Below are 14,277 nucleotides of genomic sequence, written 5' to 3' on the forward strand. Positions count from 1 at the left end.
CAGTTAGAGATACCTCACTTTTCCCTGGATATGAGGTAAGCTTGTCAGCCACTTTTGTATTTTGTTAACAGTAAATTGCAAATTTAAGATGTACATAATTTGATTATAGTCATGTTCTTTTAATATTTGAAGTGTGTAATTTTATTAAAAGCTGGCCATTATGTTGCAGGTGGCTGGGACAGTGGATGCACTTGGTGAAGAAGTGGGAGAGACAGATTTGCAGCCTGGAGACAGAGTTATTGTGTATCCCTACGAAGGCCATCCCCCAGGGTAAGGCAGTGCTCTGCACCCTTCTTCTACTCATCATTACTGTTATTAGCTGTTAATACTAGTTAACATGTTTCTACAAGCAGTGTTTCTTCTCCAAAAATTATATATTTATATATATATATATATATATATATATATATATATATATATATATATATATATATATATATATATATATATATATATATATTAAGGGTGTATATGGGCAGGAGTCTTTCTCTAATACATATTGAATGTGATAACTAGTTGAGCATTTATTATTTTTCTTAAGATATTTTCCTTATATCTTATGATTGTCTTATATTCTTTTTTAATTAGCTTTAATTAACTTGTCTGTCAGGGTCGGAATTAGCCTTCCGACCCTGACAGACAGTTAAACTGATAATTTATTACAACACCAAGAAAACCAGCCATCTTCTTCTGAAAAATAACCCCTCAAAAGAGAAAGAGAGCCTTCAGAAGTCACATGTCATATATAGGTTTACGTGTAACCAAGGAAACTGTGAAGTCCTTCCCTCCACCTATGTTGGCATGACGACAACAAGACTCTCCCAACGACTAACTTTCCACCTCGCAACAGGAGCACCCAAGAAACATCTGAAGGAGAAGCATAACATAAACATCACAAGAGAAATGCTAGTAGATAAAACGGAGATCCTAACTACATGCCCAGACACCAGGCATCTCCCCATCTTAGAAGCACTATATATAAAAGAGACAAACCCTACATTAAATCAACAATCCGAAGACCTACAAGCATTACCAAGCACGCGAAGACCCAGCTTGGATAGCAGCCCAGCACAGCCCGCGACAGCCGTCAGCCAATCAGAGACCAGGACGCGCAGGGGGTGACAAGCCTACCGGTATAAATACACCCCCGCAATCAGCTTGAGCCATTCTCTCCGACACCCTCAACACGGATAGACCTTTGCTGCTGAAGAAGGGTCAAGGACCCGAAATCGCGATCTAGCGAAAATGACTAGCTTCGGCGAAGTCATACAGCCAATTAAAAAAGAATATAAGACAATCATAAGATATAAGGAAAATATCTTAAGAAAAATAATAAATGCTCAACTAGCTATCACATTCAATGAGATATATATATATATATATATATATATATATATATATATATATATATATATATATATATATATATATATATATATATATATATATATATATATATATATATATATATATATATATATATAGACACACACACACACACACACACACACACACACACACACACACACACACACACACACACACACACACACACACACACACACACACACACACACACATATCTTATACCCACGATTGGCCAATATTCTGACTCGTGTCCCCATCCCTCCCTTCCCACAGGTATGCTGAATACATAGCAGTACCAGAAGTACAGTACTTGATCAAGGTGCCTGAGAACATGAGCCTCAGCACAGCTGCCATGCTGCCTTCAGGTGCACTGTGGGCCATGAACACTGTCTTCAGTGCCCATAAGCATGTGGAGAAGGTCCTGGCAGAGAAGGGAGAGACAGGTCAGTGGTACTGATAGTGGTAATACTGAGGATCATGGTAGTGGTACTGAGGAATCTGTCTTCATTCAGTATCTGTATAATGTGCATGTCATCTCAGGTTACCCTTTCTTATCCATGATGCGATTATACTCCCAAAAGTCTTCTTTTCTGTTTGTCCCTTCCCAAGTGCTACAGTCTTTTATTCCTCTTCATTTTACCTTTGGTCAGTGAAAAGATGTTTCTGCTACCCTAATCTTTGACAAATCCATCCACACGTAGACATCTTAGCAGTAACTCCCTGCTATTCTCAGAAAACTGTGTGTCTATGCTTGTGTGTTGTTTAGTCAAACTCTTCAGCCTTTGCCTGTCTACATCTACCTTTTCTTCATGCTGGATGTTTGATTACATTCATCTTATTCCTAAAAAGTGCAATCACTCTAATCCCTCAAACTACCACCATATTGCTTTTATTTCCTGCCTATATAAAGTCTCTGAATCGGTCCTAAATAAGAAACTTCAGGGACATGTGTCCATTCACAACATTCTCTCTAATTACCTTTTATAGCTTCTGTAAAGGCTGATCTGGCTGTTCTCCCTCAGCCTTGGTTATCCTCTTTTAGGGAGTTTTAGTTAAATTTTTCTGTTAATTTAGATTCTGATGCAATCCTTTGATTTATAAGCTTCTCTCCCTTCTCCTTCATCACAGATTTCCTCCTATAGCCTTCTTTTGTAGCACTGGTAGATGGTCACTGTTCTCCTAATTCTAATAACAATGATATTCCTCAGAGCTCTAGCCTATCATTCACTCTTTTCCTAGTATTCATCAATGATCATAATCTCACTCTCCTTTTCACTCTTATGCTGATGACTACCCTGCAACTTCTGGGTTACTTTTCAGACATACAGTTCTGCAAAAATTATAAAATTAAGAAAGGATGCCATAGGATGGCTGACTTGTGATCTTTCTCTAATCTCAAAATGGAGCAGAACAAACCTTATTTCACTCAATACCTTGTCTTCTAGCCAAGTATCCCCCTCTTCTGCATTAAGTATCCTTGATCTGATCTTTACTAAAACTCTTAACTGGAAATTACATATTTCTTTTCTTGCCAAAACCTTGCCAGCCTCTAAGAAGCTGGGTGTCATATCTCATCTCACCCATCTTTTTCCCCTTCACAGTTGTTCACTCTACATATACAAGGGCCTTATTTACCCTTAGATAGAGTATGCCTCTAAATTTTGGGGGCCTCCATTCTTATAGCTTTTCTTGACAGGGAAAGTCAAAGCCTTTCACCTCATCATTGTCCCCTCTGACTGACTCTCTTCAGTCTCTCACTTTATTGTTGCATCATTTACTATCTTCTGTTATTTTGATGCTGACTGCTCTTTTGAATTTGTTAACTGCATGACTTCCCACCTCCTCCCATGTGCAAATTTTTATGTTGACTGCCACACTGCAGAAGACTTTCAAGAGTATGGATGCAAGGAAGTCTAGCTGTTCAAGAAATTGAATTTAGTCTCATATTAGAAGTAATACTATCTGGAAGAGAGAGATTTATGGTAGTTGATTAGTTAGTTTAGTTAGCTTATAAAATTTTACAAAAATTTACATGGAAAAAGAACAGCACACTCCTAACTAAAATCTTGCATAATACAACTAAGAATGGACAGTAAAGAGTGCATTTATGTGACATTCACTCATTGATCATTATAACATTACCCTGAGGCAAATACAACTAATTTCCTCTTTTTTCTTTTTTTTTTTTTGGAATGCAGGTCAGTGCAAGCTGCTGTTGGTGGGGACTGGAGGGCTGGCTCTGTGGGCCATGAGAATTGCCCGTTTCTACTGGCCAGAAAAGAGGGAACGCATCATTATTAATGTGGCATGTCTCCGTGATGAAGGAATATCTATTGCACACGAGTATTTGAAGTGAGTAAATAATGGCTATCCATCATCTCTGCTGGTTCAGAGGCAACTTTTCTTTGAAGGAGTACCCACTACAGAAAAAATTAATTTTGTGCCCCTCCACACATCCATACTTCTTGTCCTCTCACTCATCTTTTCATATCTTATAATTTCAACTTATAACTAGCTCATCAACCTTAAGCCATTTTGTTCCAAGCCTTTCTTCCACCTGGCGAAACTTCATGAGAGCAATCTATTCTCAGTATATTTAATTGTATGATAAATGTGCTTTGCAATTGTTGCAATTTCATCATTGATGCTTTTATATTTACAATATTCTCAATATTCTTTTCTTTTATTTATGATTTTATTTGGTTTAACTTAATTTGTTACACATAATTCTTTTCTTCTTTATTTCCTTCTTTTGTCAAGCATCAACTTTCATTGCATAAAACTTCACTTGATGTAGTAAATATCATTAAATATGCTACAATTTGTAAATAAACCACTGTAAGAACTACATACATTATAAGCTCACTGTACCATTCACAAAAGGATGCATGTGCTAATGGTGCCTTGTGGTGCCTCAGGGTCAATGTGGTGCAGTGGAATGAGGATCTGTATGAGGAACAGCTGGTGGAGCGCACTAAGGATGCATGTGGAGGATATGTGGATATTGTCATCGACTTCAGTGCTACCTCAAGGTCCATTCGTCGTGCCCTCAAATGCCTAGCCCCTGTGAGTAAGATTTATGTTGATTCACTGAACTCAGCTTAATAATATCTGCTTTATAATCTTTAGTTCTGTCAGTCACAGGAATTCATAATATCCTTTGCACTAAATACAGGAAGCTTGCTATTAGTTGTATATGGAAGTGGTAAATGTAGTTGGCTAATACATATGAGAAATTACATCAAAACTAACAGTAAGCATCAAAAAATAATGTGTGGAGGAGATGCATATTTCTGTATGGCTGAATGACATAGTCTCCAAAGTAATATTGCTGCTCCTGGCCTGACTTCATAATCTGTATTAATTGCAAGCAGTACCTACAGAATTCTCATCACTACATGCTTCTTCTCCAAACAGGATGGTGTGCTGCTACTAAGCTCAGAGCATTCTGAGGGTCTCATTTCCCGCTTTGGGCCAGTGGCAGAGAAAGAGAACCACCACCTCATCCCCATTGAGTTTGGAACACTGAACCAACTGAGGAATCTAGTGCACCTTGTGTCCACAGGCGAGGTGAGATTGTGCATCATCTTTCTACATTTCTCAGTTACTACCTACTGTAAAGATTCTGCCTGAAGTAATTTGATTTGATTGTGAACAAGAAATGAGATGGACAGGGAACACAAAAAATGTAATGAAAATTAATTAGCATGAAACTCAGCTGAGCTTTGTATATCATTGATTCATCAGCAGCATCTTTATCCTCTATTCCAGATTGAGCCTCCCCCTCACACCATATTCTCAGCTGACCAGGCCAATGAAGCACTAGCCAAAATTGGTCGAGGCATCATCCCTGGACGAGCTATTCTTGAGTTCCCAGATGAGGAGTCTGAGGAGTAGATTCCTGGACAAACTTCATCCCCTATGCTATGCCTGAGTGATCAAAGGCAGGCTGTGGTGCATAATTCCAAGAGCCTCCTGGAGAGGTGTTGTGTGGGTTCAAGTCACTTCAACTGGCAGTCGTGTAGTTTGTACAGACCCAAAACACTTGCTGCAACCTTGATCATCTTTGTCTGTGCTCTCAGGGGAAGAGAGGAAAGGAAATATTGTGTAGTTATGATGATGTGGCTTTAGAGCTTTCCATATCTTTTTCGACTTCTGTTGTCACCGAAGTTCTCACACACTACCAGCCAACACTGTCTCCTATGTGAGGTGGGTGAATGTGAAAATTCCTGACGTCAGCTCAACATAAGTCCTCAATTTAGGCTGTTAAAGTTTTTTTCTTTCTTTCTTTTAAGTTTGAGTGAAAAATACTGTAAAAGAAAGATCTTCCTGTAATATGCTTATACAAATCTAGAGTAAGTCCACTAAATCAGAATAAGGATGACATATGCAAACATAAAAATGTCAAACAGCAGTATGTATTGAAGACTTATGCATCAGTGGTTGGCTTTTTTCAGCATTTTATGCTTTAGGAGAGGAAAGCCTAGTCCCTAACTCTGTCAGACACTGCCGAGCAGGTCATCATTTGTCATAATTTTACTTTTGATACTCAGGTTGTATCTGAAGGATAATCTTTCCTTCCTCACCATTACATTTAACATTCCAGCATTGCTGCAGAGGTATGCCAACAGGAATGTCTGTACAGAGCCAGATATAATTACTTTTTACAAGATATATACTATAAATAAAGAGGGAGAGAGATACCCTCTCGAGTGGCTTATAGAATTGTTACTGTTTTATCTAATTTTTACTTAAAAGAATAACTTATGTACATAGAAAGAAAATGTATGGTCTATAATTTTTTTCATACTAGACCATAATTATTTATAATTTATGAAGGCTGTGATAGCAAGGTACTGCTGTCCCTCCTGACTATCAACATCACCGTCAGCTCTTCTGTCATCCACAGCTGTACCACGTGCATCAGTAACAACAAAAACATCAAATGTGTGGTAGACTGTCAGTGCCAATATATTCTTTTATGTATTATTAGAGAGAGAGAGAGAGAGGAGAGAGAGAGAGAGAGAGAGAGAGAGAGAGAGAGAGAGAGAGAGAGAGAGAGAGAGAGAGAGAGAGAGAGAGAGAGAGAGAGAGAGACTTGGCACAACAATAAAGACATACCCAAGAGATAACATAGCTGTTGATCGTACACTCATGAACACACCTTCACTCATTATCTTCTGTACATAACTAAAGTTCCAAATTGTGAATCCAATAATCTTGTTTGTTGGATGTATCAAAGTTAAGTGTCAAGACTGTACTGCTGTTCAAACTTTTTTCTAACTTTTTTTTCAGCAGATTAAATGTCAAAATTGTAATTCAACATTCAGTTTCATTTTTTTTTTTTTTACTTAAAATATCAATGTCAAAATGGCATTACACACTTGATTTAACTTCATCTGATAAATGTGAAACCTGTATTGTTGTGGTCTTTTACAACTTTGCGTAACAAATTTTTCTTTAACTTGTTGGTACTGTCCATGAGGACCAGCCAGGGCTGCAGCTTGTTCTGCTTTGGGGTCTGAATGTCCCAAAAACTGATGTTTTATATCAGTAATGGCATCTGTCTTCCTTATGGCATTCATTAGTTAACTTCTGGCCCACCCATCCCTCAAGCTGCCACACAAGCACTGTCCTGGCATTTTGGCTGAAAGCAAGCTTTGTGGTTATTCTGTCAGGCTTTCAGGATCTCACTACATATTTTCTTGTGTAATTTCTTTTACTATTTTTCAGTGTTATTAATATTTCTTTCACATTCTTATTACTACAATCTCATGAGCAGAGCTGTTTCTAGTCCCTCTACCTATTTTCCCCATGCAATTATTTCCTCTTGGTAATGGTAGGAGTGCTGTGGCAATGGTGCTTATGCTGTGCTGATCACCTGCAGTAGGCCAAGCACCTGCTTCAGTATTAACAGGTGCTCTTCACAGGCTTCCTAGAGCCCTATCACATCTTAGGCTGATTGCAGGTGCTTAATGTGTAGCAGATGATAATCTTGTTTTTTGTTTGTTTTTTCTCCCTTCCATCCCAAATGTGTTTATCCCTTATGTGAGTGAGGACTGTGAGAGAGAGATCACAGGCAGCAGCTGTAGACTCCTGAGATTGTTCTCTGATGACAGGTCAGGATTGGGGAAGATGTTTCAGGTAGCAACAAAATTCAGCTGTGTACTATTGTAGTGTCCACTGTTGTACACTTCATGTAAATAGCTTCTGTCACACCAGGAGTATCCTTGTTTTCAAGATAAAAGAGCTATATACATATGTGTATAATTTCATATGTATACTGAGATATGTGACTAGAAAGAGTAACTAGTATTGTGAATGTGCATATATTTCAGGTGTATTTTAAAGCTATGAGTATACAAAACTGTAATCATTAAAGATATAATGTTATGGTCCATGTGGTATCTATCCCCTGCACACACCAAATCTTAGATATTCCTTTATTGACTGAGTTATGACTGCAGGAGTCCAAGACTAAAGTAAAAAGAGTTGAGGGAACGTCTACAGAGAATCAAATTCCTTTTCCTGCTGCCAAAATACATATCTCACAACACTAAAGCAGACTTGGCTATCTTGTTTATCAACTTGTATAAAGATCAAAAGGAAAGTTATACAGCATGTGCTACAACTATGCATATCCTCAGTGCTCACCTTGGCCTCAATGGTCTTTGAGCCTGTGGTGAGTGATATCCATTATCTTGATGCATAGGACCACTGTGGCATCCATGTTTCCACAATTTACCTTCCTCAGGCTTTCCCAGGTATCTATTTATCAACTAACCCAAAGGAAGGATGTTGAGCTGGTGAGCTCAACACCAACTTGAACCAGTTCCTGCTTGTTCATAACACAGCACACAAACCACTACAACACAGACACTCAACCTGTATGCATGCCATAAAATTTGCAGTCCTGATTTCCAATCAATACACACTAAATCAATTCTTGTGAATGAGCTCCCAGTTTGGCTCCAAAGCTACCTCCCACTTCTCATGGAATGAAGATGTGGCAAGGTGACAAGGGAGAAAATAAGACTAAATATACTCATTTTCAGACACCCCTTGGATCATTTAATGTGCAACAATGCTTTTTATTTTTATTTTTAAAGGGCACTGATATATTTCTACCTGCAAAATTAGGAAAAATAGCATTTCAATATTACTGGATCTCATAAATCCTTGCAAATGTGTCTTCTTATTTTGTTTCATCTTATAAACACATGAAAATGTGCCTTCTTGTTATGTCTAATCTTAATAACTAAGGAGAATATGCCTTCATTTTGTTGAACAATATGTAAGGAAAATGTGTTTGTTTATATTGCAGAACCAAAGAGAAACTATAACTGTTTATGTGAATCTTATAAACTCAGGAAAAGTGCCTGTTTTATTTTTAGTCTCAATAAAGGTATAATTGCATTAATTTCATTTATTTTACAAAACAATTTCCTTTATTTTATATTTAACACATATCTGATACAAAGAGTTTCGACTGTATGGTACATCCCCAACCCCATAAAGTGAGCAATCCATGCAAGATGGGGGATGTCTATGATGCATTATAAGTAGGGCTTTATTATTTTTTTTTTTCTATATGTTTCTGTATGCAAAAGGAACCCCAACCCCTAAGGTATATTCTCCTAAAACCATTTCTTAAGTTCTTTACCTAATTTTTATGGAATATTTTCCCATTAGTAGTATAATACATCCCTTCATCATCCTATAGGTATTGTACCACTATTGTTTGGTTTAATGTACTGTCACAAAGCAGGCCACAAACATAATTCTCTGTGCAATGTCAACATGAAAAAACAGTACTTCAAAACAATACATGTGTATAGTATACGATCTGATTACTAATCTAATTACTGATCATTATTCTGTAATAGTGCAGACAACAACTAACATTTCTTCCTCTCATCTTCAAGACAAAAATAAAAGCATCATGATATATATAATCATATCTGCAATCTGTGCCACATTTCTACTTTTGCCATGCGTCTGATGGTAAGACCCCAATGTGTGAGTCGGGCATCCAGTGGGTCTCCAGGCACACTGACAGATTCCACACCAAGCACTGGCTGACCATTATCTTCCCCACCAAAGAGTTCCTCAGGTCCAAGGATCACTTTGCCCAGTAGAGACTCATTGAATGTTACAGTCTGCCGGGCTCGGCCATGAACCTGTATTTGGATAACTACCTCTTATTTCAAATCATCAGAGAGAGAGAGATTCTGAGAGAAAGAAAAAAGAAAAGCAGAGAGACAGAATATAAACATAAATAGGTAAATAAATATAACATACATATGTGTGTATACCATCAGGTTGCCACTAATGCAGGGGTTCAGTTTCACTATCAGCCCACATTGGACATGATCTGCATTACAGTTTTAAGCAATGCCAGAAAATGACTGTGGTTCTGACATAGCTGACACAGGCCCCTCAAATAGTAAAATAAAATATTTCCAGACCACCTATAACATTCAAGTTTTTATGCACATAACTGAAGGTAATAAATACATAGGAGTTCATAAAACATCAAAAGGATAATTAATAAAATTCACTATGTACAGTACAGTAACAATCATTAAAAAAAAACACACTGACCCATTCTTTACACACAGCTGATGAACACTGTGGATGGCACCAGTCACTACTGCAGCCTGTCCCTATCTCTAAACTCACATCACTGTGTAAGGTAGCAGCAACTGCAGCCCATCCCTCTCTTCACTAAACTTGCATCACTGTGTATGGCAGTAGTGGCAATGGCTGCAATCCACCCTTTCTTTACTAAACTTGCATCACTGTGTATGGCAGTGATGGCAGCAGCAGCTGCAGCCTGTCCTTCTCCTCACTAAACTTGCATCACTGTGTATGGCAGTGATGGTAGTAGCAGCTGTAACCTGTCCTTCTCCTCCCTAAACTTGCATCACTCTGTATGGCGGTGATGGTGGCAGCAGCTACAGTCTGTCCTCCTCACTAAACTTGCATCACCTTGTATGGCAGCAACAGCAGCAACAGAAGTGGTGGCCACAGCCAGCCCTTCTCACTAAACTAGCATCACTGTGGGTAGAAGGGCTGGCAGCAGTAGTAACAGTGGCATGCTTACCCCCTAACATTAATGTTAACCTGCTCCACATTACAGACTTCTATGTGGCTTGTTGCAGCCCATCCCTGCATTAGACTTTAAATTCCCCACACTAGAGTATAACTTGGAAGCAAACTGACATCCACATTAGACATAATTTGATTTAGAATATTGTGTAGCAGTGACCTGATTATAATATGAAAGTAGTTTCTATCAGATGAACCCCAACTAATATGTTAAAGTCTCAATGAAAAATACTAGCCTCCACACAAATAAGAAAGGTCCTTGCTAGACTGTAGACCATTGGTCTTACCTCCAAGATGACACATGAAGAAGTAATTTTTTCCTTGGGTATAGAGAAAGTGGTGGAGCAGTTGCTCTTAAAGGCAGCCTCCCAACCATGCTTGTCTTGATCTTTGGGTCGTTCAAGGGGCATGGAGTGCAACTCTTTCTCTTTTGCTTTGCATCCTTCTGTCATCACTATTGCACGTACCCACACACTCACCCTTGCTGAGACCATCCATGGAATATCATTATATACCCATAATTATTCACTTTTCAGACTACAAAAATGTAAACCAACAAATAGAAACTAATATTCACTAGTTACTACTTTCCTCAATCTGCTGTGGGCTCTTATATTCATGTCCTTCTCATAATAATGATTTGAATTTAAACAAACTTTACAATTCACTAGCTTTTCTTCACTTACTTTTTCTCCTCTTCTTGATACAGACCAACTTACTTTTAAAAGAAGTGACTGCTTTGCTGCCTAAACGTAGCACCTTCATATTCCTCAGCTGCAACAAGTCAACTATGAAGGTGAAGTGGCCATGAACACGTTCACAGCATGAGAGAGCCACCAGTGCTGTGCCCAAGTGATCCTGTATCTGGATATATATATATATATATATATATATATATATATATATATATATATATATATATATATATATATATATATATATATATATATATATATATATATATATATATATATATATATATATATATATATATATATATTGTTCTGTGCTGTGTGATTAGCAAAGAAGTAAAAGGAGAGAGAGAGAGAGAGAGAGAGAGAGAGAGAGAGAGAGAGAGAGAGAGAGAGAGAGAGAGAGAGAGAGAGAGAGAGAGAGAGAGAGAGAGAGAGAGAGAGAGAGAGAGAGAGAGAGAGAGAGAGAGAGAGAGAGAGAGAGAGAGAGAGAGAGAGAGAGAGAGAGAGAGAGAGAGAGAGAGAGAGAGAGAGAGAGAGAGAGAGAGAGAGAGAGAGAGAGAGAGAGAGAGAGAGAGAGAGAGAGAGAGAGAGAGAGAGAGAGAGAGAGAGAGAGAGAGAGAGAGAGAGAGAGAGAGAGAGAGAGAGAGAGAGAGCAATAGTGATTAGGACAAAACTTGAATATACTAAGTTGTGTGGTTCACATCCATCATACATCATTATCTTGTATTATGCAAACACTTACTTTATTCTTTCCTGGGATGAATATGTCTATTATCTTTATAAGAGAGTAGATATGTCCACATTACTGTGCAAATGATCTTCATACACCTCTGCCTTGGTCTTGCTTCCATTTGCTTCCCCTCCATGCACGCACCTGAATCCCTTGGCGCAGCTGTAGTGTGAATGTCTGCCATTCATCAATGAGTTGCTGCACACCAAGGTTAGGAATGATCCCATGTCCAAGAGCAAGATAGGCATGTGAGTGTACACCTGGCATGTACCCTGATATCACCAGGCTCTTCTCCAACATTTTGTTTATCTGTTGGATATATATATATATATATATATATATATATATATATATATATATATATATATATATATATATATATATATATATATATATATATATATATATATATATATATATATATATATATATACCTGAATTAATTCAGATTATACTGGCACAACAGTTTAAAAAAAGTCTTTGGGAAAGAAGGCCACACACAATCTCATAACTTTATCCTTTGCTCCCAGCCCTGTATGTCACCTTCAGAGAGCATGAAGCAATGTGGTTGTCTTCCATGTGGTTAATTTCTGATGTTGTCATTTTCATCCACTTTGCCTTCTTCCCTGGTGTCACTCTCACCTGGAAAACAATCCCTATTATCATGCCAGAAACTGGTTCATCTGCATATGTTTTCTTCAACAGGAGAGAGAGAGAGAGAGAGAGAGAGAGAGAGAGAGAGAGAGAGAGAGAGAGAGAGAGAGAGAGAGAGAGAGAGAGAGAGAGAGAGAGAGAGAGAGAGAGAGAGAGAGAGAGAGAGAGAGAGAGAGAGAGAGAGAGAGAGAGAGAGAGAGAGAGAGAGAGAGAGAGAGAGAGAGAGAGAGAGAGAGAGAGAGAGAGAGAGAGAGAGAGAGAGAGAGAGAGAGAGAGAGAGAGAGAGAGAGAGAGAGAGAGAGAGAGAGAGAGAGAGAGAGAGAGAGAGAGAGAGAGAGAGAGAGAGAGAGAGAGAGAGAGAGAGAGAGAGAGAGAGAGAGAGAGAGAGAGAGAGAGAGAGAGAGAGAGAGAGAGAGAGAGAGAGAGAGAGAGAGAGAGAGAGAAAATGTTACAGCATCACCAATGACCACTTAATCAATTTCATCTCCACAGCACCCTTATCTGTCTTTTCTTTAATAAGAGTGCTGGTGAAAAGAGAATGGATGAGTTCTGAGTCTCCATCCACAACTGTAGCATTCTCTCCATTTTCTGCACCACACAGAACAAGTCATTTACATACAAGTTTTGGGATTACCAACCATTTTCAGTACATTATCTTTTGCTTTTAGAATAATGCATATATTTTGTGATAACTATCTTAATTCACAACAAAACTATTAAGAAGGCATCAATTTTATGCCAAGTAATCATTTCAGATTTCATACTTAAAGATTTTGGTACTAATGAATGAATAGTGTCTTGTCCAGCATGCTGTGCCAACAGTAGGAGAGCAAACAGCTTGAGGAGGAAAGAACCTGCGCACAGCAATCCCACAGACTTACACTATGTTCTTAATACATTTCTAACTTCTGGACTTCAATATGCTCAGATATGTACAGAAAAATATCCTCAAAATACTCTGCCCATCATTTGTTTCTTGGATACTGATGATTCTTAAAACAAAGCTTTACCATAAATATGCAAATAAGTAACTGAACACCTATTTTACCAGATGACTTCTCAAGGCTTACCTGGAAATCAAGATTGATGCATTCTCTTCCTGGGGGAAGATGAGTCACCTTCATCATCTTCACATCCAGCCTGGGAGGGAAGATCATCATCATCATCATTTTTGTTATTTAGATGAAGCAGCAGCAGCAGCAGCAACAATATTTTACTTTAAAAATCATAATTTGTTATTACACATATGTAATGAAGTACCAGCTGCCCACCAGCCAGCCTGGGCTCAACTTAACTTCACCACTGAAGTGAAAAAAATCTCCTGCTAAGGTAAACAAACATAAAACATACAAATAACACTTTAATGGATATCAGAATAAATCAGTGTACAACTCATGTAAACTCACAACAAAAAAGAAATAACTAAATAAAACTTGTACACCTCAAAATTTCCAGCTGAGAGACACAACATGTAACCCTCATTCACACAAACGCTTCTGGTCCCCTGCTGACAGTGATGACAGGCATCTCCCTCTTGTCACCACAAACTGATAGGGCTCAGGGTTGCCACTCACTACACCACTCCTCCAGTAGACAGGCACACACTGGTGAAGACGGCTGCAGCTACGGTCCTAAAACATCATGGTGAAACTCCTGCAACACACCCATGGTGCACTCTAATCATCCTCTCTCCCACTCCCTACATTTCATTAACATCCA

At 38.3% G+C, this 14,277-nt stretch overlaps 2 protein-coding genes across 8 annotated transcripts in view; one reads left to right on the forward strand and one right to left on the reverse strand.

The window, feature by feature from the left end:
- LOC135105049 (uncharacterized) overlaps positions 1-7,766 on the forward strand; it is a 22,100-nt gene extending 14,334 nt beyond the window's left edge. For all 4 annotated transcript variants that reach the window (XM_064012967.1, XM_064012971.1, XM_064012972.1 and 1 more), the window contains 7 exons: positions 1-35; positions 170-270; positions 1,642-1,811; positions 3,567-3,720; positions 4,287-4,434; positions 4,786-4,938; positions 5,140-7,766. The exon at positions 1-35 is cut by the window's left edge and continues 100 nt beyond it. In XM_064012967.1, coding sequence (XP_063869037.1) covers positions 1-35; positions 170-270; positions 1,642-1,811; positions 3,567-3,720; positions 4,287-4,434; positions 4,786-4,938; positions 5,140-5,265 — 887 coding nt within the window. In that variant the 3' untranslated portion in view covers positions 5,266-7,766. The remainder of the gene's footprint in view (positions 36-169; positions 271-1,641; positions 1,812-3,566; positions 3,721-4,286; positions 4,435-4,785; positions 4,939-5,139) is intronic.
- LOC135105048 (carnosine N-methyltransferase-like) overlaps positions 6,389-14,277 on the reverse strand; it is a 56,177-nt gene continuing 48,288 nt past the window's right edge. For 3 of the 4 annotated variants that reach the window (XM_064012958.1, XM_064012955.1, XM_064012957.1), the window contains 6 exons: positions 13,629-13,698; positions 12,448-12,546; positions 12,049-12,213; positions 11,199-11,343; positions 10,767-10,963; positions 6,389-9,548 (listed from right to left, as the gene is read on the reverse strand). In XM_064012958.1, coding sequence (XP_063869028.1) covers positions 9,324-9,548; positions 10,767-10,963; positions 11,199-11,343; positions 12,049-12,213; positions 12,448-12,546; positions 13,629-13,698 — 901 coding nt within the window. In that variant the 3' untranslated portion in view covers positions 6,389-9,323. Of the gene's footprint in view, positions 10,429-10,766; positions 10,964-11,198; positions 11,344-12,048; positions 12,214-12,447; positions 12,547-13,628; positions 13,699-14,277 lie in introns of all 4 variants that reach the window. The other variant, XM_064012956.1, reaches the window with a different exon arrangement.

The sequence above is a fragment of the Scylla paramamosain genome, chromosome 11, assembly GCF_035594125.1.
Source record: "Scylla paramamosain isolate STU-SP2022 chromosome 11, ASM3559412v1, whole genome shotgun sequence".
In the NCBI taxonomy this organism is placed as follows: Eukaryota; Metazoa; Arthropoda; class Malacostraca; order Decapoda; family Portunidae; genus Scylla; species Scylla paramamosain.